This window comes from Dermacentor variabilis, chromosome 4 (assembly GCF_050947875.1).
Source record: "Dermacentor variabilis isolate Ectoservices chromosome 4, ASM5094787v1, whole genome shotgun sequence".
Lineage (NCBI taxonomy): Eukaryota > Metazoa > Arthropoda > Arachnida > Ixodida > Ixodidae > Dermacentor > Dermacentor variabilis.
In genome coordinates this window covers 128,281,357-128,308,725 of record NC_134571.1, presented here as the reverse complement: position 1 = coordinate 128,308,725, position 27,369 = coordinate 128,281,357, and the positions used below count along the sequence as shown (strand labels likewise).

Sequence of the window (27,369 nt, the reverse complement as noted above, 5' to 3'; positions counted from 1 at the left end):
CGCTTCACGGGTGCTGGAGAATGCTCCGTTTCCTCTTTGCAGGTGGAGATGAGCTAGGGAAAGCGGATCGGATAGCATTTTTTTTTGTCTTTCTATAGTATAATACTAAAAAAAATACGCAAATAACTAAATGAATGCAATTTATTTCGACACGCTTGTCTTACAACGTCAGGCGCTTTATCTATAAGACTGGAGGTTTTCAGACGCCTGTGCTTGAAGACAGGAAAATATCTAACATACGGTTCGAAGATAGAAACACCACTCATCATAAGAAATAAAACCAAATTAAATTGTGTGGTTCAGCGTCCCGAAACTGCACACTGGTTTGAGGGACCCGCCGTGGTGGAGGGCCGCGGATTAATTTTTACCGCCTGGGATTCTCTAACGTGCACCTCAAACTAAGTGTTCGAGGGTTTTGGCATTTCGACCGCATCGAAATGCGGCCGCCGCTGCCGGGACTCGAACAGGGCGACCTCGTGCTGAGCAGCAGAACGCCATAGCCACTGAACCATATGGCGACGGGTGAAAAACAAAACTAAGACGAAGTTTCCATTACCTCACGGACGCCAATTAAGGGAATCTAAAGAATACTATACGGCAAAGCAGTCGCGCCCTCTCAGTTTTTTTTTATTTCTGGTCGATGACGCCTTTGTTTTTTATCTTCTACCGTGCTTCATTCCGAAGAGACAGGCCTCCGTCAAATCTTGGATCCCCTAGTGAAGTTCTTTGCTTATACGCGTGCAGGCACTCTTGACGACGTGTTCTTCCTATATAGAGATGACATCGAGCTTGTGCCTCGAAAACTGAGTACGTGTACTCGGTAAGGGGCGTGCGGAGGTCGGTATCTGAAAGGAGGGGGGGCTGGAGAGGGTGAGGGGAGGGGGCTGAGAAATACCTCCAACAAGGGACGCGTCAAGCAACCACCTCGGGATAACCCCGCCAGGCTGCGACACCTGTTCCTGGCCGGCGAAAGGTGCGACCAGGAGACACTGCGGTGGGCCGAGCAGGCGTTCGGCGTTCCCACGCTCGACAACTGGTGGCAGACCGGTGAGTAAACACACACGCACGCACTATAGTGGCAAGGACCTGAAACCTGTATACGTGTAATGGCCAATGATGAAAAGAAAAAAAAGAATATTGTGGCCGAAAGGCTATAGAGCATCGGGCTGTTACGTTGCGAGGTCGTAGTTCGATCGCGTGATTACGTGTCACGTAACCTATTGTGTGAACTGCGTGTACACCACAGGACACGTAATTACGCTATTTTCTGCGTCCGCGGAAAGGCAGCAGTAGCCGCGGTCAGCAAAGTCCTGGAAGGTTCGCTAAGGAACGTTTGCTTTAAAACATGCGCCTTTACGAAAATTACCCCGTGAGAGTGTAGTACGAGTGCGCAGTTGTACGGGGTTCCAATGCATGACACACGCATGACATTTTACAAGCCTGTACGTATCTGCTGCTTGTGGTGGGCCTCGACACTTTCAGTGAACAGCAGGCCGAACAATGTTTGCGAGAGATGGCTTCTTTGCAACGATACTTTTTGTGAGGAGAAGCCCACTTCAACTATTCACTTCGTTTTACAGGAGGCGTCTTTTTCGCTGGAAATACGTATGAACTTGCGTGTGTGCCTTTGTAACTGAAAACGAAACTTTTTCTTTGCGCTTATTACTTTTCTGATCTACGATTTGCTGCCTTACCATTAATTAAACGGTGTTGTTGAAGGCCACACAATAAAGGATGATCGAGGAAGGTTTGCTTCGACATAGCGCGACAGTTGTTTCCTTTCTTCATTTTATGCTCCTCAATTCTTTTCATACTATAGAGACCGGTACGCCTGTGACTTCTACCTGTGTGGGACTAGGCAACACAACGCAGGTTCCAGATGAAGCGACGGGCCTGCCAGTTCCCGGATGGAACGGCAAGAGATTAATTTTATTTTGTGTCTTTTTTATCTCCGTGCACTACGGCGAAAGCTACAGGTTGTGTAAGAATCACAACTTCAATAAAAACCCGTTTATTTCACAAGCGATAATACTGCAAAATATGTTGTTTTACTCTTGTCTAATGAAAGTATCAATAAGCGGCACATAGTGGGTTTCCCTAAAACACGCCGTCGGTTCTCGCTCCTGTTTGGCTGAATAATCCAAGCAGCTTACGCCGCGGAGTACAGAACGCGTTATCACGTGACACAGCTGACAGCGAGCTATGATCCAAAACGAACGTCACACTGTCACGGCACTTTTGATGTCTAGGCGCTGGTGTCGCTAAAAGCCGAGCAAATCATTTAAAATCAGTTCGCCGCATTTAGACGACCGTGCGGAATGACGCGTAGAGAACGAGATAACATCCATTTACGGACGCAGATGGCGTCCATAAATGTGTGCCACGTCCATAAAGACGCGCCGGTAAGCCACCGCGGCGGTAAAAATATCTATCTGAACCCAGTGGCCTACAGCTATTGCTAGCCGGGCCAGTATTCAGAATTGTGTATATTTTGCAATAAAAGAAAGCTAACTTAGATAACGCGATTTGGGCCTGCCCCAAGAGTAAGCTGGGTAACATGACCAACGCTGAGCAGTGGGAGGCCGTGCTGCTGAGCTCGGACCCGGAAGAACAACTCCGCGTCATCCAGCTCGCCGAAGACGCCGCCAGGGCCCAAGGGCTCCTGGACGACGACTAGGCCCTGGGCAGCAAGACCTCCTAAAAAAGGCTGGACAATGAAAAAGCTTTTTCTCCTCCTTGCGTGCACACATGCACACACAGACACCATCAGCGTCAGGCCCGCCGAGGGGAAGGATGGAACATGTTTCGTTAGAATGTGAAGATGTCTACCCAGCTGTCTGTTAGGTTTCGCTGGCCTCGTTGAAGCCCTTGGGTTCAGCGATAGGAGCGGGAAAGTAAACATGTCCGCAGTAGAGATTAGTAAAAGGCGAACGGAAGTTTGGTGGCGGAAAAGTAGCGATACCACAAAAGGCATGGAAGCGTACAAAAACGAAGTTGCCTATAGTTATTCATAAAATTTTAAGCTGGGAATTGTTTGTCTGTTAACAAGAAAAAAATATAGGTAGAACATTAGGCAAAAAAAAGAGAGCTTGGTGGCGTAGCTGACCTTCCTGTTTCAAAGGGGACGCTCATTGCATCTATCGATCCATCCAGGAGGAGCGAACGTGCTCACGATAGGCTTTTAACCGTTGAAATTCTTCTCGGCGTCTTTTAAACGCCCGAGCATTCGCCGCACTTTTGGGGGGCGTGACACAAACTGTTTTTCACAGAGGAGAGTAGTAACACTGCCTTGTAAGGAGGGCGCCCGAATGCCAGTCAATTGTGAGGAGGCGGTCAGTTTATGTACTATTTTTATTTCCACTATTTTTTATTTCTTCTAAATTAATAAAATTACACTTAAACAAAAGCATCGCCTAGGCGCACTACAGCTCTGCCCGATTTTGGTTTTGTCAGAACGATATATTAATGTAGCATTTACCAAATGGAAGCCGAGTCCACCTAACTATTTCTGCATATTATTTTTTCACTGCTGCAGTGAAGATATTGTTGGAGGACGGCTTGGAAGCGGCTCCCAACCAGCTGGGTAACGTGGCCATCAGGTGAACTGTTTGTTGATCACGACACGTTTGGTAATAACGCGGTAGGCGCACTGTGCACGAGTCCTTTCTTCAAAAGTCGAGGCGTTATTTAGTTCTGAAATTTCTCTATAAATTGGGAAACGTCAAAACCATTATACCTGTTACACTTCTTTCGTTAATTGATTCAACGATCTCCAGCTCATCTCACTATTATGCGACATCTACGTGCCGAGGTGTAGCTTACAGGGTGCGCCATAATCACTGTCACGCACTCTGACCGATAATTGTGCCGCTTTTTTTTTTTTAATTTCTCCGCATCGTTTCTTTTTTCAAACATTTCTTCAATCTTTATTCTGTATTTTGATCGTGTTTTATCCTGGTTTGCTTATTGCATGACACACCCTATAAACCACGTCAACCTGCAACCTTGTCACTGAGCGAGGCCGGACACTTTCCTTCCAAGTTCGCCGTAGTACTAATAATTCATTGCAAAATTAATTATCCACTGGGCTTTCAAGGGCGGCACACTTAAGGACTTACCCCGCAGGGGTCGTCCTGTCCCTCTGACCACTTCTGACTTTAAAAAAAGAACTTTGACGAAGAGGATCCAATAGCCAACCGCGAAGAAGCGTCAGAAAGATGTACTTGGATCTGAATACGTGTCGGCGACAACAACGACAGCGTCCGTGCAAAGGAACGTCGAGATGTTCCCCTACAAACTCCGTATGAGATATGGACCGACGGAGTTGCGGAGAAAGGGAAGATGGGGAAAAACAGCCGGTTGCTGTTAACACGGGCCGCGAACGGGGAACACTTGGTAACTGTCTTCACCGGTGAAGTCGAGGGTCTGGCGAAATCTCGTCTGGTCGGTAAGTATTATGGCGTGAACAGGAAACAGACGACGAATTTCGCTGGGCTTCATGGCTCTTCATTGTGAAGAGGGTTCCCCTGTTGGGGCCCGAAACGTCTGTTAAGAAACAAAAATTTCCTCACTCTCCGGTACCCCAGCGGGCCGAGCCATACTTGGCAAGCTGGGACGTAACCCCACGGTCGTCAGTCTCGACGCTGTGAAGCTGCCCAGCGACGTAAGGTCCAAGATTTACATACGCCAGATGCCACGAAATATGCATCCCACCTACAACGAAGGACGAAGACGAGCCAGGGGTAAAGCTCTGCTCGCCAGTGCCCGCTTGAACAAGGACCGAACATGCTTCGTAGACGCTGCTTCGTACGTTCAAGGAGAGGTCTTCTCCTCAGTGGTCATCGACTGTGATTCTAAAATCCTTAGCTGCGCTACCGTCCGCACTTCTAATTCTAGCGTTGCAGAGCAGGTTGCTATTGCTCTTGCATTGACGGACAGTGTACATGACACGATTTATTCGGATTCCAAGGCCGCTGTCAGGGCCTTTCAGATGGGAATGGTGGCTCCCCAGGCCCTACGCATAATCCAAAGTGCCAAAGACATGAAACATCACTCTTTGGCCTGGTTCCCTGCGCAACTTGGAACCATTGAGAGTGCCTCGATCAACCCCAACGAGGAGGCGCACTCGGCTGCACGAGGTTTGACTGACCGTGCGCTGGGCAGCGCGTCCTCTCCTGGGCGACCCGAGCCTCTCTGCTCGTACAACGAAATCTGCAAATATAATTATCTGTCAAGAAGACTCCTACCTTCGCCGCACTCCTCGCTGTGCAGGGCCCAGGCAGTCACTCTCAGACTTCTGCAAACAAGCACTTACCCGAGGCCCGCGGCGCTGCACACAATGTACCCCGAACGGTTCCCAAGCCCGGACTGCCCTCTGTGTGGCGATTATGCGGACTTCGAACATGTCCTGTGGGGTTGCACCTCTGCCGGTCCCCCTTTCACCCAAGAGGAAATGAAGAAGCTAATTAGGGCCTAGGATCAGACCTTTCAAATCCTGGCAGTCCAGAGGGCTCGCGAGAGGGCCGTCAGGTTTCACCTGATGGTCCCCGAGTGGGCCTAGCCAGGTGACGTGGAGTTTGCTTACGTCTATAGTGGACCAAATAAAGTTGCTTCACTCACTCACTCACTCGCTCACCCTCCTTGGACGGCGTCTGCTTTCCTGTTCTCGCCATGTATTCACCGGTGAAAAAAAAAAATCACGGTAGAGGTCCGTCAAAACACTCGGAACTCTCGTGCACTTGATCGGAAGTCAGAGCTTAATTCCTGGTGTAACCAGTTGGACGTTTCTTTTTTGTAGAAACTCGCATCTGGTGCCGTCTGTCTGCGGTAACCACCACTGGTCACATGCCTTTTGTTTTTGTTTTGTTTGTTTTTGTTTTTCTGCCAAAAGGCTCAAATATCGACACTGACACATACCTTAAAGATATGCTTAAGCCTCATTCTCTGTCCTGGTCTCATGGTCCCACTTCGGCGAGCAGTCTTTGACTTTCAACAACACAACAACAACAACATTCGAAGAACAAATCAACACCACAACAGCGCTGTCGCGCTCTCACGCCCGACTTCATTACAGCTGAAGAGCAGCCGGCGAGCTACCCCGACCTAAATCGGAGGGCGATACTCTCGACACAGATACTCTCGATACGATGTATGGGCGATACTCTCGATAACGAGGCCCGCACCATTCAGCTCACCAGCAGGGTAGCCCTGAAAGCATCGCTGGAGCGAACGCAGAGAAATATTCCCCTGCGGATACATCGCTGGCCACAACTGAATCCTAACTAGAACGTTGAGAGGCCGTGATCAAGGCCAGTAGCGGAGATATTGAACAAAATGTTTTATCTGTCATTCCCAATATATCGGGTAAATGCCCTGCAACAGATTTTTTTAAATTTTAAACTATAGTACTAGGCATAAATCTTGCGACAGCATTTATGGCGCACCCTGTAAAGGAGAAATAATCAACTACTCTAGTACTTTAGCAGGCCGAGCTTGCAGCGCCATTTGCAGTTATAACTTTTGCATTATCCCGCTAAAGCAATAAACGGACAGCAGTAAAAACTATCAGTTTCGCCGAAAGGGCGAAACAACGAATGCGATAGCAACATGTTAGAATATTACGAGACAAGTAGCCGTAGCAGCAGTGTGAACTGAAGCTGACTTTAAAAAAAACAAAAAAAAAACGAGCTGTTGTGCTAGGGATGCCCCGTTTGAAAACTGCCATCAATCAATTTCATGTATGTTTATTAATTAAAGCCAACGTATTTCCTAGCGACTTCCCCCCCACTTTTCTGTATCGGGTATGTTCCAAACCTCTTTCCTGGGCCTATCCCGGAGGTAGTCCCGCAGAGTAATTAGTTAAGCACTATTTAGATGAATGGTTCATTAGTCCAACACGCATTCTGATACGCATAATACATTCGGTGTGCATGCGCCAATTAGCTCGATTCAAGGTACTGTTTGATTTATCGTGCGGCAAGTATGCAATGTCCGCCTCTTCGTTGAATCCAGCCCAACGACTAGAATTGTGCTATAGCTGCCACGAGCGATTTAGTGTATATATATAGTCTAAAAAAATACACCTCGTATATTAGTGTGGTTGACGTGAATATGTGGTTTGCGCTTTTCCCCGTAGGTTGCCCATGCCGCCAGGAGCCCTGTCGACATTGTTCAGAGCAGACGACGTTTTCATTGTCAAGTACTTCGAGAAATATCCGGTGAGGTTCACAGATACGCGCGTCCTGCACAGCAGTGCGAGGCTATATTATAGGACGCGTCTCTCACAGGGCTACTACGACACCATGGACACCGGCATGCTGCATAAGAACGGCTACGTCAGCATCTTTTCTAGGAGCGACGACGTTATCAACGTCGCCGGACACCGCCTGTCAACGTCACAGATTGAGGAGGTAGGTTGTTCGTTGGCCATTTCAGGCTGTCAGCAAGAGAGGGCCCACACTCGATACATCAACATTAAGAATAATAATAATAAGGAAAGAAAATAAGAAATAACAAAATAAAAACTGCAACTTTGTGCGACCAATTAGAACGAAAAAATAATAATCATCAAGAAGCTTCAGAAAGAGCGACACGGTTAGGAAGAGAACAGAAACTGTCAGTAAAGGTTATCTTCACGGTGAGCACATTAGTATTTCAACAAACAGGCAATGCAGCTTCGTTAATTCACTTTGAGGGCGTCTGCGGATTAATTTGACGTTGGGCATTCTACAAGAGAACGTGGAAGCCTATTCCATTGCAGAAGGGTAACAGATGCCTACTGCATTCGGGAACCGACACGAAAAAGAAAAATGTTTTTGAATACCTCAGTTCAGTACGAAAGATCATTCGACTGTTCCTTAAAACGATATATGCGCGTATCGTTCAACAAAACCTGGCAAACCGCGTCTTTGTGTCCTGTACGTTTTCTCCTCGTTCATATCCCCTTTGCGCTACCCACCACAAGATACACGATATAATTGCTGCGTGGGGAGTCGGACGGACATCAAGAACCGTTGTGACGTGCTAGCAATGGCACCGACTGACCGCTATGTGAGCGGTTGCACATCGCGAACAAGAGCACAAGGAGTATGTGCACTGAGCTCTTCCGCGCTTTCCACGCATGCTTCCCTGGCACGAAGGCCATCATGAAGCACGACGGCGTCGCGGAGTGCGCGGTCATCGGCGTTCCGGATCCGATCAAGGGAGAGGTCCCGCTCGCCCTCTTCGTTCTCAAAGATGGTAAATATGGCGTCGAACTCATCGCGCGTTCTTGTTCTCCTGTTATCCGCAACGGGGTAAGACACGTTATTCACCAAGTAGGAACCGTAGCGGAGGTTCACCTTCCAGAAGTGCTGTAGAGGCGTTTAGAATGCCGAAGAAAAACAAAGGTAGGGAAGAGATGGGGGAACGATCGTCGCAGGCTAACGATATACCTTTGCGAAATAAAGCAGGGATAGGCACAGGGATATAGAGTACGATTACGCTCGCTATACGCTCGTTACGCTCGATATAGAGTACGAGTACGCTCGCACAGGCTGACGATATTATTCGCCTCTCCTGCTCAAAGCCGATGCCATTATAAACCACCGTAACCACCATTAGCATCGTTTGGTTCTTTCGAGATCGCGCCACTGCTTTAGAAAAGGTATTATATTATCGGTTACTTTCAAACTATGGAACGTACCACCCTAGAGGACATACAAGCGGTAAATCTACGTATGCGTAAGCTTCCGGTGTTGTAGCGTTTATACTTCGTGAAAACTGCAACTCGTTTTTCGGAGTTTAAATTTTTACTTTAAAAAAATGTGGTTTTATAGTGCGGTGTGAATATGGTTGCGTGAAAATGTGCAAAAGTTGGTTGAAACCATCAGCGTAATATAACCCATAGATGCCGACAAATATAAAGGAACAGATTTTTTTTTTTTCGGATGAAATGACAGGGTCGGTGCTTTTTTCTTTTTCTACGCCATCTGTCGTGACTCTGCATGCATTGGATAACAGATAGCAATAACTGTGATTGAACTCCAAGCGGGAGTACGCCGACCCCTTGAACCTGTGTGCTCCGAAGCGAACTATGACACGACAAGCCAGAGCGCCATATCCTGTCCAATTTACAAGATCATACAGACCATACAGATCCTGTACAGGCTCTTTCACGTTTATCGAAATTGCCCCGGTATAGTACCACATGGTAAAACGGAGATTTTACTTTGACGTTCCCCCGGTCGATAAGACGCCTAAGGAAGATATCTATTAATGAAAGCTTGAGCCGCAGGCTTTGATTGCTAACTTGAAGTGACGTGTAAGAGAGAGAGAGAGAGAGAGAGAAGGTTGAGCTGTGTTAGTAAACCACCCGTTTACAGTAACCCACGCCTCAAAGAGAGAGTGAGAGAGGGGGGGCGACAAGCTAAGCAGCAAAAAAAAAAAAAAAAAAGAAACGAAAGACAGGTGGCGACGCCGCATGGAAGTTAGCGCACCATCTCGCCGTGACGTGACGGATTTTGACGGCGTCTGCTCAAGCCTGGTTATTCCTTTTATCGATAACGATTGACTACATTGTTTTTTAGAACAGCCGCCAGAGATTGGACTATGTTTCAAGAACTTTTACTGAACCACAACGGCCCAAATAGGGAAAGAAAGGTATTCAAAAATCCCTGACGCCCCACTGACGTACCGGTGCTGCGGTTTCGGAGCGAAATAAAACAACAGCAACAAAAATAAATAAGATCTGACCTATTTTCTATTTTAATAGTCAACTTATTATCGCGAAATTAACGAGAGTTTTCGAAGAATGCATCATCAGTTTGAATTGATTGTTCCTCTTTAGTTGATGGGACCGGATTCATCAAACGCCAAAGCGGGACAAGAGGGGGGGGGGGATGTCGGAGATATAACATTAATTACACTCAACATTTATTCCACGTTTGGTTTATGTGAAGGGAAAAATCTTTTCCAAGCTCTTGAGTAAATTTGCACTCGCTTTTCGGCATTGTTCCACGTGCTTCCAACACCACATTCGTCGCAAGCAAGACGTCGTAGAGACGCCGTCGCTAGTGCACTTTGGTTTGGCTACGGCCCGTAAGTCAACGCATTGATAAGTCCGTTGTGGCTGGATCGAGAAAATGTACGAGCCGTAATAGTGGTTGTGCGTTCTTGGACGGGTGCAATCTGATAACCGTTCGGAAAGCGAGCCTTTCCCACGTCCTCGCGTGATTGACAAGAGTCGCGCTCTCGTTAAGCAATATGGCCATCGTTGCCAGTCACCCGAAGGCAAGCGAACGGTTCGCTTTCCGAACCGTTATGAGATAACAGGCGCTGTTGCCTCAATTCTGGCCATGTTTCGCCATGTCGCCCGCCTCTAAAATCCTTTTTTTAAGGTAGCGCCACCACACTCAAAAGCGAATAGGCGATTCGGCACCACAGGGCAGGTATTTCGGGACAACTCTCGAGGTCCGGATAGGCAAAAAGTGGGACAAAACGTCGTCCCGCAGGTAAGCCGCGGGACATCGGGACCACGGCGGTAAGAACGGGACATGTCCCTCCTAGATCGGGACGTCTGGTCACCTTTAGTGCCCCTTTAAAGTCATAAATATCGGATTATTAAAAAGGTAAACGTTGCCTAATTACTAAACGTAAAGCAACGTATGGCGACCTTGTATAATGCGTACAGTAGGATTGATTTGTGTCCTTTAGCGAGCTAAATTATCAATGGGGTACAGACGTCGTAGTGAATGGTTCGAGATTAATCTTGGCCAGCTATCCTAGTGTTTCTGTATATCGACCCCATCGAAGTGCGACCGGGGATCGAACCAGCAACCTCGTGCTCAGCAGTGGAACTAACGCCATGGCCACTGGGTCAACGCAGCCAGTCTACGCATGCGTACATTTTTAATGGAATCGAGAATAGAATGTACGATCGCCGTAATGCGGCATCAGAGAGTGATGATATGTGGCCTAAAAAGGCTAAATTGGGATTCTTGCAGTCCTCAGATTAATGCCAGTTTTTATGTTTCACGTTTGATTTAACTTACTGATTTTAGCCGAAAAACTGTCGCAGTACGCCGATCTTTTGATCGGCTGAATCCTATTTGTCAATTTCTCTGTCATTGGGACAAGTAGAAATGCTTTGCGGCTAAGCAAGGAAAAACTTTCCTTATAAATGATATAACGATGTCTTTAATCATGATAGCAGTATTATTAGCTTTCCTTTGTAGTCCTAATTAAAATTTATTTGGTACCGGTTCTGCTTGTTCAATGCCCAAGCGGCGCAAAGCAACGTTTACAGAGCTGAAGTTGGAGCCAAGTGAGCTTTAGGACAAACAAAGGACTCTCTGCGACGATTGTAAAAGTTGGTCAGCTTGACGAAAATTCTGTAAAAAAATTCTCATGCGATCATTGGTCGTAATCCGGTTTCTCGTCGCATTCACAACCTGCCCTGCATATAGTTTTTCATTACCCCCCCCCCCTCACCTTTTTTTTTTTTTGCACAGCCACATGCTTAGTGTTTCAAACTATTCCGCCCCCCCTCCTTTATTATTATTTGCTGCGGCCTCCTTTCGTGCCAGGCCTTGCAGGACGCCATTGTGTGCCTGACGAGGTGGCCGAGTGGTTAAGGCGTTGGACTGCTAATCCAATGGGCTCTGCCCGCGTGGGTTCGAATCCCATCCTCGTCGTAAAACTCTCATTTCGTTTTTTTTTTTTTCGGCATTGGTATCTTTCTTTTTTCCCTCACGATTAGTCCCCTCCCCCCCTCCTCCCACACTTTTCCTTTTTTATTCACTGCGGCCTCCTTTCGTGCCAGGCCTGGCAATACGCCACTGTTCATCTGACGAGGTGGCCGAGTGGTTAAGGCGTTGGACTGCTAATCCAATGGGCTCTGCCCGCGTGGGTTCGAATCCCATCCTCGTCGTAAAATTCCCCGTTTTCTTTTTTTCGGCATTGGTGTCTTTTTCACCGCGATATACATTTCTGGATAATTTGGGAACATAAAGCTGCTAAATCAAGACACTTGTTAAGATTTAAAACTAGGCATTTTGGTATAGCGTACTAGGTGTTGGATAGCGCAACATTTCGACGGGACACTCAGCACTCCATTGTGTGTTTCTCTTCCGTGGGTTCCGTCAAAATGATGCGCAATCCAGTATCTAAATGAAGAAACTGCCTTCCGACCGGGAACACGCGGGAACGAAGCGCCCGTGGTAATGGGGCTCGTGTATGGCGGCAAATTTGAATTCGAGTTTGACCATTACTGTTACAAAGGTAGAATCGAAGCACGGGGCTTCGATTCTTTCAACAGCTTATTAGAGGTATGGTGCCAAATTTGGATTCGAGTTGCACGTACCAGTTGCCCTTTCTGATAGAAAAGTGTCGTGACTACGGCGGTGAACTTGAATTCAAGTTTTATGTGCCGATTGCCCTTTATGCCAAGCGTGCAAGTAAAAAAATCAAAGCACGGGGCTGCCCCCCTCCCCCTTCCAGTACCCTCCTTCTGATGTATGCTGCGGTAGCTGTGACCTACGTAGCAGCTGTTTCTTAGCATAATTATACAGGGTGTTTCAGCAAACACTTTCAAAATTAAAAAAAAAAAATATTTGGGGCAGATAGCACAATCCTAGTTTATGAGCTTTTCTACTCGAAGAGGTGGACATTGCTTGCACAAGAAATTGAAAAGCATAGGCGACTAATTAACAAAAATTCACCAATTAAATTTTTAAGTAATTGGCTTACGGTACACACTGCAATTTACAAATCCATCCACTTAAAAATAGTCATATCTACTTGAATATAATTGTGTGGATGACACCATTTACGAGATATGCGTCGTCAAACTTGCAGTAAAAATGCACTGCCGTTCCACTTACTCACCTAACAAAACGTCGTTTTGTAAAAATAATATTTGGGGTTTTACGTGCCAAAACCACTTTCTGATTATGAGGCACGCCGTAGTGGAGGACTCCGGAAATTTTGACCATCTGGGGTTCTTTAACGTGCACCTAAATCTAAGCACACGGGTGTTTTCGCATTTCGCCCCCATAGAAATGCGGCCGCCGTGGCCGGGATTCGATCCCGCGACAACGTCGTTTTGTGCATTGAAGCACAAAAGTAGCTGGAACGGCATTTCCCCGCGAAATTCGGGAATTAATATCTCGAAACTGGCGTCATCCTGAGAATTCGTTCCAAGTGGATATCGCCTTGCGAACTGCACCGCTAGGATTTGTAATTTGCCATATGTCCCAAGGTAATTAGTTAAAAACTTAACTAGCAATTTTTTTAATTAGTCGGTTATGCATTTAAAATTTTTTGCACAAGTAATGTCCGCCTCTTCGAGTAGACCAGCTCATGGACTAGAACTGTGCTATCTGGCCACGGGACATTCTTTATTTTTTAATTTTTAAAGGTTCGCTGAAACACCCGGTATATGTAATAGACTAATCGTTCACGACAGAGGCCACGTGCAAGGAACAGGAGCGGTATACGATCGGCTCGTCCACAATACGTATATAACATGTTTGTTTCGTTACAACCTCCAATCTACACTAAGCACGTTGAAGTGTCATCGTTTGTTTCGTAGCTAATCGGAACAGTTTTCAACCGATAGCATACCGGAGTCGGGACGAACATTTCATCTTTACGAGTTTTTTTTTTTCTTCGTCCTTGCCTAGCGAAGCCCGACGCAAGCTTCACACACAGCATACGTCAACTTTCTTTTCTCTTTTTTAGCTCGGTCTTCATATGTTGGTTTCTCCTGCAGTGACAGGTGTTCTGGGTCGCAGCTGCTTCGGATTCATCTCTGGCTGCGTCCTCTTATACAGTGTTGTTCTAACAGCTGTCTTTTTTTTTTTTAAGTTCACCGAAGTAACGTCTGCAAAAAAGAATAAAAAGGAAGACTAGACCGAAAAAGAGGAAGCAGAAGCGGGGGACTCGTATGGTAGCAGACAGCTCTTGACGTCCATGTATTTCCCCGTTCGAGGATCGACGGACGCGCATGGCCAGATGCCGGAAACAGTGACAACAAAAGAATGGGCCCGCGTCTCGCTCGCCAAGCTTTTGTTGCACTCTACTTTTTAGTTGTGCATGCATGCAGGCGCTGTCCGCGAGATATATTCAGAATATTCCATGTCTGTAGCCCGAGAATAGCGTTGTTGCAAGAAACAAACAAAGGCAACACTTTTACCACTGCTTCATGCTTCTTTCTTTAAACGAAGTTTATTAAGAATAAACCGTTTTCGCAAACACAAACGCACAGGCAGCAGAGGCTGTCAAGAAGTCGCTATATCTCTAGGGATATCTGCGGGTGGACGACGTGGCTTTCCGCACATAGGTCATCGCGCTCAAGCTCTTCATTTTAATCAAATTTTGCGGAAACAAAGCCGCCCTTCGGCACCTTTAGGTCGTGTTTGCTTGATCAACAGCTACATAAACCGAGGGATAGTATCAAACAGCGGCCATGGCGCGGTCTAGCTAACTGCCTGCATTGAGCGATTGAGGCGATGGGCAGTCTCTGATCCCCAGCAGGTACCTAGGTGCGATCCCCAACAGGATCCCTATGTACTCCCTAGAACTACTGTAGCTGCGTTGAGTGCCAGCCCAGCTAGGATTCGGACACATGTTGCTGCTACGCGTTACGTAATAAGGGTAACGGTGGTTCAATCGCCATATGGCATGTACGGCCCTCTGAATTTTAATTAGGGAGCTTCTGCATTGGAAGCTTCCATCGATCAACACTCAACGGTGAAGCCTACATGCATATACTTTAATGACACGCTTACAAAGCGATTACGGTATCACAGCTATTCGCCTGCACTATGGGTGCTATTCGAACGAACACTGAAACTTGAAAAAAAAAATAATAAAAGGAGAAATATAGGTTCGACGAGGATGGGATTCGAACCCACGCGGGCAGAGCCCATTGGATTAGCAGTCCAACGCCTTAACCACTCGGCCACCTCGTCACACGAAGATGTGAAGCTTTATGAATAAGAATCTGCGTGACGTCAGCTGCCGGCACAACTGCCCTAAACCTGCAGACGCCGAATATATGGCGTTGGATCCGCCAGTCAGCCATATATCTTTGAACTTGAGTATAGTGCACGGATTCGAACGACGGATTTAGTTTTTCCTCTATGGCGTGAACCTTAAAAAACTCCTCCGTCAGGCCATGGGGCATTACGTTTTTGGCAAGGTGGACTCTTCCCGGAGTAAACCAGCGGACGTTACCGCGGAAAATGGAAATTCCATTTTGTATAGTAGCACGTCAGGACAGTTCGCTGTTCGGCTAGTTCGACGAAAACGGGGGAAGAAATAACACGAAAAGCAAAAATTAAAGTTAAAATAAAGGGCTGTTATTTTTTTTTTTCATTCCGACACGATGTTCATACGTCTAATTCAGCCTCGGCAGATAGGAGGCTATGTCCAGAAGTGCGCTGGCTCACTTGGCATTAGTCCACCCTTGCCCGAAACGACACGCGTCGTATTAAGTTAAAAAGAACGAGTGTTTTAAAGCTTTTCCAACACCCGCCGTGGTTGCTCAGTGGCTATGGTGTTGGGCTGCTCAGCACGAGGTCGCGGGATCGAATTTCGGCCACGGGGGCCGCATTTCGATGGGGGCGAAATGCGAAAACACCCGTGTGCTTAGATTTAGGTGCACGTTAAAGAACCCCAGGTGGACAAAATTTCCGGAGTCCTCCACTACGGCGTGCCTCATAATCAGAAAGTGGTTTTGGCACGTAAAACCCCAAATATTATTAAGCTTTTCCAACGGTCGCATCATGTAATCAATTTCGAAGCAGACGATTACGAAACGTTAAATTACAACCGGCGTGATTACCTCCGATATGCTCAATTTGTTCATCACTGGCCACTCGTGACGAGCAAAATGTAAGCATGCGCGATGCATAGCGCCGTTAACGTCATCAGCGTTTTCGGCGCGACACCGCGAGCGCCATTGACACGTGCGTGCCCATTCGACCCTGTGCTGCAGACAAGTCGGAGGCGCTGGAGCAGGTCCGCCGAGAGGTCATCGAACTGGTGCGCAGCGACGTGGGACCCGTGGCCGCCTTCAGCCTGTGCAATCGAGTGCCGGCGCTGCCCAAGACGCGCTCGGGCAAGATACCCAGGAAGACCATCTCGGACCTGGCCCGCGGGAAGAGTGTCAAGGTGTGCACAGACTGCACTATGTCGTGTCATTCTGTTGCGCACAAATGTTTGTCACGCTATCTTCGCACGAAGCAGACACCCGCAACTCGACAGAAGGCCTACGGGCTTTGAGCAGTGACCTAAAGTGCGAAGGCGAGGAGCCAACTGAAAAAAAAAAAAAAAGTTTGTCCCATCGAAACGTAATTGCTCTCGCTTCCTGGCGTTACGTCACAGCCCAAAATGCGCAAGCCTTCCATTTTCAGGTGGAGTGACGTCTAGTCTTGCGGGGCCAGTTGCTCACCTTCTGGTGCCAGTATTGTTTTGTAATAGACACGAGACCGCCGTCACACTTGATGCAATGTAGTGAATTTAGCTGCGACCTCTCCGAAGCTTTTCTTTTTTCGTGATGAAAGGTTGCGTGGAAACCTCAATATAATGAACACGGACGTAGATTGTCGAATATGGTCAACATAAGATTTGATTTTTTTTCCGTCGACATACTGTACGCTTATAAGAGACATCGGATATAACGAATGTATTTTCGTGTCGAAATTGTAACGGGGCTCGAGTGCCAACAGCAACACAATCAAGCAACTCCTGCTCATGCGTGACCACTCGTGTTGTATAGCATTTACAATTAGAGTTCCGCGCGAGGCTAGGCGGTTTACCCTGAGAAATACTACCTTCAGCTACCGCCGAGACATCTTCACACGAGAAGGGGGCGCATTTTATTGACACATCTTTATCTTACAAAGCCCTTGATATCACGTACGTTCTGATAAGATCGAAAATTAACAAGCACGTTTAGCTGTTTTTCTTTTCGATACAAATGTCACCCTGCAGCAATGCCCTTGTGGCGCTGCAGGTACTCGTACAAATAAAATAAGTCCAGGAATGACCTATCCTCTACAACTTGGTATGAATAGCTTTCTTATGCAAAATGTAAACCAGGACACACGTTTTTTTTTTGTACATTTGGTCGGAAAGTGAAGCAGTAGACTTGTGCACAAGTTTTAAAAGCATTTCAAGTAAAATAGAACCTCGTCCATACGTATTTGAAAGAGAGAGAGAGAGAGTGAAAGAGAAACGCGAGAAAACCATACTAACGGTTTCTCCACCCATGTTCTAGTTACAGCTCGAAGTAACTAGAATATTTGACAGACGCAAACTGTAGTCGACAGCTACGTAACGCGAAACATTGCACGAATCGTTGCGGCCCGAGACGCGTTTTGCTGTCCCATTGCGTAGTGTTTTACGACGGCGACGGGAAAACGAAACGAAATCGAGCTCGTCAGCGACGCCGGATGCTCGCATCGCGCCGCCTGCGGCACGCTTGGATTATCGCCTACTAAAAGCGTGCAGTACGCTTCCAACGGCACTACGCCCCACGCGTTGTAAAACAGATACGTGAAGATGCTTATCGCAATAGGGTTGGTGGCGATAGCTGTGAATGCGGTGCGAGCCGGGAGATTTGCCGTTACCGGAATAAGAAACTGAGCGCGCACCGGCGTCGGGCACTGTGGTGAAGCTGTTCTCGATCGCGCGTGCCTCGCGCATTTTCTCGTTTACATGGAGTGTAGCGGCCGGAAAACGTATCGTACGATCGCAGTTCGGCATGTAGTGAGCATCGGTGCCGAAAGATAGTGTTTCCGGGTACGTATGAACCGGCAAGAAATATGCGTAATTATAGTGGGTCTTTCTTTTTGCGTTCCAGGGAAATCATACGCATCTGGATCGCGTCGACGAAGTTCTACTGTACTTTGCAAGTTGATAAGCATACTGTGCTATACTTGTCAGCTTGCATGTTGAAGTTTTTGCATTACGAAAGTGCTAATGCCAAAATAGGCCTTTGCATCTCCAGATTTGCTTTTAATCCTAGAACATGTGCTGTACATTGTGTAGGAAATGTGGCTGAAATAAAAGCAACACGTCCTACTTCCAGACCATTTCAGGGTTCAAAATCCTGCATGATTTTTTCTTTTTTTTTCCTCTTGCAGATCCCAGTCACAATTGAGGACCCTTTGGTGTACAAGGCAATCAAGGCAGCACTTTCTGAACTTGGATATGCAAAGGATGCACCCGATCCAAAATGAATAAAAAGTGTGCGTAGCTGAATGTAATAAAACCTTGCATTAAAAATATAAAAAATTTTGAAGCCTGCTCATTGCCCACTTGCATCTATGACATACTATGTATTCTATCAACAGACACAATAACCCCAAAATTAAGAACATTTTTATTGAGAAACATCTCAAAACCTTTGTGTAAATCCCAGTTCTAATCTTTGCTAAGCGCCCATCTTGCAGAATACTGCAAAGCGCATTCAATAGAAGGCTGTAGTTAGGGCACACGCACAAATAATGCACAAAACCCAACATTTCACAAACCAGGTTTGGACATCACCACACTAAACAGTTACCGTTAACTCTTAAGGCATAGTCAATATACCTGAACAATATCAAGTAGAAATGACAACAATGTCTCCTAGCTACGAGATGGAAAAAGAGGTCGAAGTTGGGGGGGGTGGGGGGTGTTGGTTGTTTTTGTACACGAGTGTGCGTGCCATAAAGCCACCGGCACTTTTTTGAGTCAGGAGATTAAAAAAAAAGAGAAAGTACACACATTAACACAGTACAATGCCACTTACACAATTTACACAAACACACTGTTAATCTAGAGCTTAATTTTCAGCAAGGCCACGCAGTGTTGGGCTTCATTAAAAACACTTTATTCAGATGTCGTACAAATTAAGCCAACGTTTTGAGCTCGGAAGCATCACGTTTTGATGCAGACTGCTACACCAAGGAAGCTTTCCTTGTTCCCTAAGTTGGCAAGCACCAGCGACCAGCCAATTGGTGTATTCTGCTTGGTTGTCCCCGCAAATGGATCGTGGCACCCCAGCCTCACACTTGCAAGCCCCATGTGGTAGGGAAGGCTGATCTATCACTCACCTGCTTTGCCTCTCCCCCCCTTTCGTCCCACTCACCCCTATCCCAACCTCACCATGACTACAATTTCACCAGACAGGATTTTTAACAAGGCACATGATACTGTGCTGTGGATAAATGGCAAGCCAACTAGCGAAGCTGCACAAAAGCTGCATTGCACAGCCTTGGCCACCAGTCTCTTTATTGTTTTTACATCCTTAAATGAATACAAGTGCAGGCACAAAGGAAAAAGGATGTACACACAAGTATTAAAGCGGGCTTTTAAGCAATCTCACTGCACAACTTACTCTATTTACACTTGATCTCACATGATCAAAAAAACACGCGGCACAACGGTGTAACGGAAACTGTTGGTGCTGTCGCTGGTGGCACAATTGTGAAAACTGCACATTAGTTCCTCTCTGAGACCACGAAGAGCAAGCCAAAAAAGTAGTCCCAAAATAAGGAATACATACGAGCTTCTATGTGCCTGCACAATAATAAAATTAAACATGCAGCACAGCTTTAACAACACGTTCAAATGACGGCATGTGACAGCTGTGCGAATTCTGAAACAGAGAACACACGCTCCACGCTTACAAAAGTTTTTTAGCTGCATGCAGTGGTAGATTTACGGCTCAGAGCAGCACGTTCACAAGGCTACGCTGCCTTTCTAAAGGTACCGCCGATACTCAACCCCACCGCAGACAACTCATTCACAGCCAGTGAGCAACTGCAATGGAAGGTCACCTACATATTGCAGCCAGCCGTATTGATCTGGCACGAGCCAACGCCACATGGGAAATTAAAAAAAAGAGAGCCAGCTGTACAGATGTGGCGTTGGCTGGTTTCTGTCGTCTGGCCCTCCCTTCTTTTAACACCTGGACACCGGATGAGAGGTGAGAGGGGGGGAGAGGCATCGCAACGTAGGCAAGCGCACAGACAACAAAAACATGGGCAGGGGAGATGCTGACAATGGAAGAAGACGTGGATGCCAGCAGCGACGCATGTGAGCGTGCGACGCTGGTGAGTGAGAGAGGGGAGAAGGAGATGTGAGAGGATGTGTGGCCCCAGCACCTCGGCCTGCTCACGAGTATATCCGGCCCCGCCAGCCTCTGCTGCTGCCCCGGAACCTGTTGAAGCCGCCCCGGCCACCGCCACGGTTTACAGGCACTGCAAGTTTTGAAAAAGCAGCCGTGAGACGAAAGCATGCACTTTTGCTGCTGTCTCAACGGCTCGAATTGCATGTCATGCAGGATTATGAAACAATACTTTTCTTACGCGAGGTATTCCCAAGGGTACGTACAGAAAGTCTGAAGGGCTGTACAGTTGCGATCATGCTTAACCGGAGCATGAGCCTTAACCGGAGCCTTGAGTTACTTTTCCTTTCCCCTGCAGAGGGTGCAGGAGATTTTTGGTCTGGGTGCCATGAATGTGCTAGTTTAATGCGTGTTCCTTCCAAATCATTCTTTTTCTTCTTTTTTTTGTCCTTACACTCCACATTTGTTAAAATTAACTATAGATGTGCTTTATCGTTTGGGTTAAGTCTGACAACAACTTTACATTTCAAGCATCTCATCATGGACAAATGAAATGCAAGCAAACTAATGCTAGATTAGATAAGTTGTGTTTCATTATTCAAAATGGTAACAAAAGTACAGCCTGTGGCCAATGTTATCTTGCCAGATTGGGGAGCACACGAATTACCAGCAAAAGCCCACATCACATCTCATGTGTGGCTTTAGTGCTTGCCTCCTTTAGCTACTCTATGGCCAGTGATATCATAAGAAAGCAGAGGCAAATACACTGCAGTCCAACTCGAAGAGAATTTGCATAACTGCACCAGCCTTTCGCTTACTTTCGAGGAATTGTAATGGATGCAAACTTCCTTTAACTAGCGGCGTGCGAATATCAAAATGTTCAAATATGAATAGAATACAGATACCTAGCTTCCGAATATCGAATAATGATATGCACATGCATGTATTAGACAGTTGGGTTAATTTGTTGTGTTGGAACATTGCAATTCCATCGTCAATGTTAAAAAAAAAAGACTAGTAACCCGTTATACTTAAACATTGTGTATTTAGCTCATGATAACTTGGAAAATTTAGTAATTCCCACTTGATGGCTTCGCCAACCTATGCCTTATTATACCGAACCAAATGCCCCTAAACTTGGAGGGATTTGATCTTGTGCCAGTCGTCATTCATCGCACTTTCTGCCAAGTAATAAGCTCAGAATTGAGAATAATGCTGCAATCTATATGTGTATGTATGTATGTATGTGTGTGTATATATATATAGAGAGAGAGAGAGAGAAAGAGAAAGTTAACCCTCGCCGTCTGCAAACCCGTGCCCCTTGGTACTGAAAGACTGGCTTTCCCGCAATGTTTCGACGGTTAGTGGTTAAGTGTGTTTTACAGGCGAAATTTTGCTAGCAGCACGAAATCGCCACAAAATTTAGCAGTAAATCACTTCAATAACCTTAGATTAGATAGAAACAAATGCTAAGAACCATGTTTACTCCCGCACAGGAAGGAATATATGCAACTTGATAAGAAAATTTGTATCCGACCGAATATTCAGACATTTTCAAATATATATTTTTCTAATCGAATACGAATATTAAAAATATGATATGACAATTTTTCGATTAATCACGCACCTCTACTTTCAACATCTGCGTCTCTCATCAACAAAGTTTTGGAGCACAGAGGCACACATAACAGGTGCCGTGTGGCTTTGTCCTTGAAACTTGCACTGAATAAGAAGGTTGTCGCTGAGTGCAGTTATGTGATCTCACTGACTATGCAATGAGAGAAGAATGCTCAGGCACTGGTTGCAAGGTGATGTTGGTGGACACAGAGCAAGCGTCCACAACGAGGCATAACTTTTAGGTTCAGGATTGCATTTGTACACAGGCTAGCTGACCGAAGGACAGCATCAACAGTCCTGGGAATGGAACAAGTTCACTCCGAAAACCCTTCGCATGACCACTGTTGCACCTTATTAGTGTGACATGGCTAAAAAGGCCAGTGTGACTTTGACAACATCACGACATTGCGATGGCAATTCTCTAAAGTGTTGGCGACGATATATTGACAGCAGAGTCACGGCAACGGCATGATGGCAGAGATGACGAGGACTATATGAGGATGATCGCATCCTTATCAGAAAAATTCTTGAAATAAATTCCTTGCACATTTCAACCAAATATGGCTCTTAGAGACTAAGCAATAAGCAGCTGCCGAAGGTTCATGAGCCACTGAGAAAACATCAAATGCCGCCATGAGAAAGCAATATTAGAATGCCTGCTGCATCTTTATGAGCAATGGCTAAATAACAGGAAGATGTACGCAATCACGGCTGCAGTAAAGCTGTGAATGCATTATTGATGCAAGCTTGGCTAAAACCGACGTGTACTGTGATCTATGATGTAAGAAAGGAAGGAAAGAAGGAAGAAAAAGAAGAGCAAAGCTTCTTGCGCTTGGAGTTACAAAAGGTACTTTGATTTCGCTGCACTTTCTAAACAGATTCTTGAGAAGGCTAGAAGCTGTGCTACACGAGTTCATGTGCCAATTCAGCTCTACGCCTGTGTTCCTTGTGACCCTTGCAAATCTAGGAGAAAAATGTAGCAACAATCGAACTCTGTCATCTGCTACAGGTGCTTAATATGCCTTTTCTTCAAATGTGCACGTAGCAATAGGGTCGGTATTTTTTTTAAAAAGGGAACTGAACTACTTTTTATCGAACTGGAGAAAGGCATTTGAAGTGAAAATAGGCTATTTCAGAAATACTTTGCCGCAAAAGGTACTTCAGTGCGTTCAGAAGAAGCGAAGTTATTGGCAATCAAACAAGGCTCCTGCTGTGCTCCAGTTCCTTCTTCAATGCCTTACACTGCGAAGGCTGCATGCCCACAATGCTCCGGCTTCTAAATGTCACCGCGGCGCACAGTTGAAATTACATTTTGGATGTTAACGTAGATGCCACGACTTCCGCCTCTGGTGCCTACCGTATTTACAGGATTGTAAGTTGACCCCCCCATATCGCTTGACCGGGAAAAATAAATAAATAAGAGAGCATACCCGAGGGCGCATTCAATAACGAAAATTTATTAGTAACTGACATGGTCACTGGACTACTCGTCTTTACTAGTGCTGCCATCGTCATCGTTGCTGCGGTCCCACAGCGCGTCGTGGTCCAGCGAAATTTCACATTTGGCAAACGACCGCACCAGGACATCTTGCAGAACAGCAGCCCACGCCAAATGCACCCAACCACACGCAGCCGTCAGGGAGGCTTTTTTGACACGTCCGGCTGGCGTAATTTCGCAGTCTTCTGCCGCCAGCCACTCGTTGTACTCACGGCGGAGCAGAACCTTAAAATTAAGGCGAAGGTCCGGGCTTGTTTCATGACCACGTCGCACTTCAATGGCAGGGACCGATCACGCATTTCAGCGACGTACGCTGCAAGCTTAGCCTACAGCTCCGGAAAGCGTCCAGACTTCGGCACGTGGAAAATTTCTCACTTGCCATCACAGGGTGAAAATTTCGCCTCGCTGAAGTCGCCACTCTCGCACCACCCGTTTAGAAACATTGAAATTGCGGCCCGCTGCGCAGTGATTTGTTTCTTCGGCGTAAAGGATGGCAGCCCTCTTGAACGCTGCTGTGAACGAGTGCCGAACGATTAGTGGGCCTGGAGCACTCATGACGACTGGAAAGCATAGAAGTAGCACGTAGCCGGCAGTCAAGTGGAACGCGTCGAAAAGTTGGTCAAAGCAATACCAATGCCTTTAAACAGAGAAAGAGAAACCCGCGAGCAGTGTCTGCTCTTCCATGATCTACAGATACTCCCCGCAAACGCCGCCGTTCTGAGGGTGCCGCCGCAGATGGGAACAGCGGCGCTTCCATCAACTATCGACACTGCCCCATGAGTGTTGCATGCACTGTAAGACTCTCAGAAATGTTGAAAAAACCCTTCCGAAAAGCGAACAAACACCCGGCATAGCGAAAAGATACGGGTAGGGCCATAGAGCAAACATAAAATTGTAACTACGTTGTAGCTCCCGTTGGTATCGCTTTTTTTGGCGGGGCCATGTTTTGGTTTCGACTGTAAGTCGACCCCCCAACTTCAGACTTTCAAATTTAAAAAAAGGGGTCGACTTACAATCGTGTAAATACGGTACGACGCGCGAAACATAAGCCAAACACGGTTGTCCTCAGCGAGCAGCAGTACGCTTAGCCAGTGGACTCGAGGCGGCACCCTGCGGCGGCTGCAGTATCTACGCCATGTAGCCGACCACTGCTTGATATTAGCTATTGGTCAATAGCAGCCGTCTAAGGGAATGACAAAACAGTGCGAGTCTAAAAAGATTGAGGACAGGGCTTCTGTTGCATATGACAGCAAAACTTGGCTGAGATGTTCACAGTAGCGTATGCTACCCGCAGACTACATTATTTCAGCACCCCTTTAATGCAGTAATCACAACCATGGTAGTGTACTACACGACGGCCGTGGATGCTATTTTTTCACTAGAAAATTGGTTTCAAAAGAAAACCTGATTTAACAAAAGCTTCTTACAACCTTTTACCAACGTGTCCTGACAAGCATTCATGCATCAAACTTGTATTAGTACCTTGCCTCCCTATGCCAGCAAGCGCAACTGCTGTAACCAAAGCAAGAGAGTTTACGCCCACCATATCCCGGGGAAACAAGTATGGATACTCATTCCCCAATACTTTTGTAGGCTATGTACTTGCTCACACTCGTGTTACACTTGTCGGCATTTACTTGCATTCCTACTGAACAGCACTAACTTGTGCTCATACTAATTGTTTCCACTCACACTTACCAACACCAGCTCATGCTCATATTACTTGTGTCGACAGCCACTCACCGGCACTCACTCACACACAAACTCATTGACTGTCACTCACATTCATACTTGTGTCTGCTCGAAATCACTGTCACTGACTTTCGTTTGTACTTGCGTTAATTGGCACTCAGTCCCATTCGTACCCATGTCTATTCACAACCTTTGTCTCTCACTGACACCCCATTTCATGCCCATCAAACCAGTGTGGCGACAGTGCAAGCCGGTCTACTCGTGAGGCGGTCTGCTCGTCAGCGAGTATGTAGACCTGTGCCGTGCACATACTGTGAATCAAATAGTGATGCCCTACATCTGCAAGCAAGTAATTGCACAACACCTGCACTTTCAAAGTAGTGAGTGCAGGAGAACCGCAAACGCGTGCTGAACTGGCCCAGCATGAAGTCAAGCGAGGGACAAAAGTGCTGCACTCCCCGAACTGGTGCAGAAAGTGTAGCCAAATTAAAGAGACCTAGGTGACAGTGTCCCCAGTCCCCCCTACTGTTGTGGCTGTACGGAACAAGAGACCTGCTCACTCTGGAAACCCTGAACTTTGGTACTGTACTTCCCACCAGGAGGACTGTAGAGCTCACGCTCGTTCTTGGACGTGGGGAGTGTCCTCTTTGTGCCTTTGTTCGTGTCCTCGGGGAAGCTGATGCGCCGTTTCTCTCCTTTTGCCCTGAGCAGTGAACAAGACATGTGGCAGCTGTATCAGCTACAGGACCCAGCAGCACACCTAAGCTCTAAAAAAACACTTCACACCCTTTTGGGTGCATCTTTGCCCCACTACAATAATCGTCACCTATCCTGCTTGCGTTTTCTTGAAAAACTCTGCATTCGCTACTTTCCTGTCAAGAATGCTATGTCATGCTGATAAGGCGCATGCTGTTTGTGACCTCAATAAAAAAAAAAAAAGGAAAGACATGCAAGACAGATGATGATTATTATGGGACAAAAATGTTCTCCCAAAGCATGTAGACAGTGTTTAATTAAATGCGCACCCAACAACCGCCCCTGCATGCATCCTTCCATTAGTGCGAGGCACCAACACAGCTGACAGACTACTTCAAGCAAGAAGTGGCCTCCTGTTGTGCAGACGGCCAAGCTAGTGCGGCTCATGTGAGTCTGGCATGCAGTAAACACAATTCCACACTACACCCCTTCTGCAAGCAGCCAGGCTGTGCAGACACATAGCCTGAGCCTCAGTTATGATACATAGAAGCAAAACAAAGAATGCAAGCAATAAAAACAAGAAGTCCTTGCTGAAAGATTTTAAAAATATAAAAAGGCCATTAAATGAAACAATCATCGAATGGAAAACCTCGACGATACATGCAAGGTTATAAATGCAAAGAAATTCTGCTTACCCTGCTGTCGGAAGCATCTGAGCGTTGTCAGAAACTGTCTTCTCCTACAATACAAACAAATAAATAAGCTGTTTTAGTAAATTTATGTTACAAATTCATGTTACTTAAACTGTGCAAGTGCTCTTGCGCACTTCCTTTTCATCCCAGTCCATCATCAAATGCAGCGATGTTCAGCAGTCAGATAACAAAGCTGTACTTTCGGCTGGACATACTAAAGGTGTAGATTTCATTAGCGCAGGACACCGGTCAAGAAGGTAAACTTTTGAAGCGTATGCTAGATTTGAATGAAATTCAAAGGGTTGCTAATTGGAGGCTGTTATGAGCTCTAGCTAGCACCCAGCCATTCATCCTTTTCAGCAATCAGTACGAGCGCCCACTAGAGGTGCCACTAGAGAGCCTTTAGAAGGTACAGTAAAACCTCGTTAATTCGAACTCGGTTAATTCGAAATCCTGGGTAATTCAAAGGTTTTCTGCGGTCCAGTATTTTCCAATACCGCATAATTCGAACCGGCATCCTAGGCCAACCTGGTTAATTCGAAGATTTGAGTGCTACGTGGCCATTCCCGATCCCCATTTCACCGCAAACCCGACAAAACGACGGCCGTTCGGAGCCGCGAGGCCATGCCACATAGCAATCCAGTTATTTATAGACAAAGAGCCGGACCCATAGTACTGCTAGCCCAAAAATCAGTCCACGGTATGCCCTGTGCATCACCAAAACGCGCGCCTGCAGAAGAGAAGACGTGCTTCACTGCCACGCAGTGGGCATACCGGGTTTTTGTCACCATGCTCTCGTACACCACTCCGCACGCTCCTCGCAGTCGCAGCGGTTGCAGCGTCAGCGCATGTTCCGTGCCGCTGCCACTGGCTGCCGTTCACCCATTCTCTCTCTGCGCCTGCGACGCCGGTCTGCGCCGTTTCTTTGTGTACGGTGGTTAGGGGTGCTGCAGTTAGCACGGTGTTCTTTTTTTTTTTTTTTCTGAACTGTGCAGAAGTGCCAGTGAGCGAACATGCCAAAGCGTAAGACTTTAACGCTGCAGCAGAAGTTCTGCTTGATCCAAGAAGTGGGT

At 46.6% G+C, this 27,369-nt stretch overlaps 2 protein-coding genes and 3 non-coding genes across 7 annotated transcripts in view; 3 read left to right on the top strand and 2 right to left on the bottom strand.

Annotated features, from left to right (window-relative positions):
* Positions 1-18,333, top strand: part of LOC142579760 (acyl-CoA synthetase short-chain family member 3, mitochondrial) — a 36,262-nt gene extending 17,929 nt beyond the window's left edge. The window contains exons 8-15 of one of the 2 annotated variants that reach the window (XM_075690309.1): positions 944-1,047; positions 1,820-1,915; positions 3,536-3,599; positions 7,136-7,217; positions 7,287-7,409; positions 8,139-8,238; positions 15,980-16,155; positions 18,132-18,306. In XM_075690309.1, coding sequence (XP_075546424.1) covers positions 944-1,047; positions 1,820-1,915; positions 3,536-3,599; positions 7,136-7,217; positions 7,287-7,409; positions 8,139-8,238; positions 15,980-16,155; positions 18,132-18,227 — 841 coding nt within the window. In that variant the 3' untranslated portion in view covers positions 18,228-18,306. Of the gene's footprint in view, positions 1-943; positions 1,048-1,819; positions 1,916-3,535; positions 3,600-7,135; positions 7,218-7,286; positions 7,410-8,138; positions 8,239-15,979; positions 16,156-18,131 lie in introns of both variants that reach the window. The other variant, XM_075690310.1, reaches the window with a different exon arrangement.
* On the top strand, positions 11,591-11,672 carry TRNAS-GCU (transfer RNA serine (anticodon GCU)). Its single transcript has one exon. It is a non-coding gene; the product is annotated as a tRNA-Ser (tRNA).
* On the top strand, positions 11,827-11,908 carry TRNAS-GCU (transfer RNA serine (anticodon GCU)). The gene has a single exon. It is a non-coding gene; the product is annotated as a tRNA-Ser (tRNA).
* On the bottom strand, positions 14,870-14,951 carry TRNAS-GCU (transfer RNA serine (anticodon GCU)). Its single transcript has one exon. It is a non-coding gene; the product is annotated as a tRNA-Ser (tRNA).
* Positions 18,334-18,351: 18 nt separating the features above from the next.
* Positions 18,352-27,369, bottom strand: part of cass (apoptosis inhibitor cassowary) — a 38,189-nt gene continuing 29,171 nt past the window's right edge. The window contains exons 10-12 of one of the 2 annotated variants that reach the window (XM_075690306.1): positions 26,300-26,343; positions 25,469-25,611; positions 18,352-20,234 (exon numbers count right to left, since the gene is read on the bottom strand). In XM_075690306.1, coding sequence (XP_075546421.1) covers positions 20,149-20,234; positions 25,469-25,611; positions 26,300-26,343 — 273 coding nt within the window. In that variant the 3' untranslated portion in view covers positions 18,352-20,148. Of the gene's footprint in view, positions 20,235-25,460; positions 25,612-26,299; positions 26,344-27,369 lie in introns of both variants that reach the window. The other variant, XM_075690308.1, reaches the window with a different exon arrangement.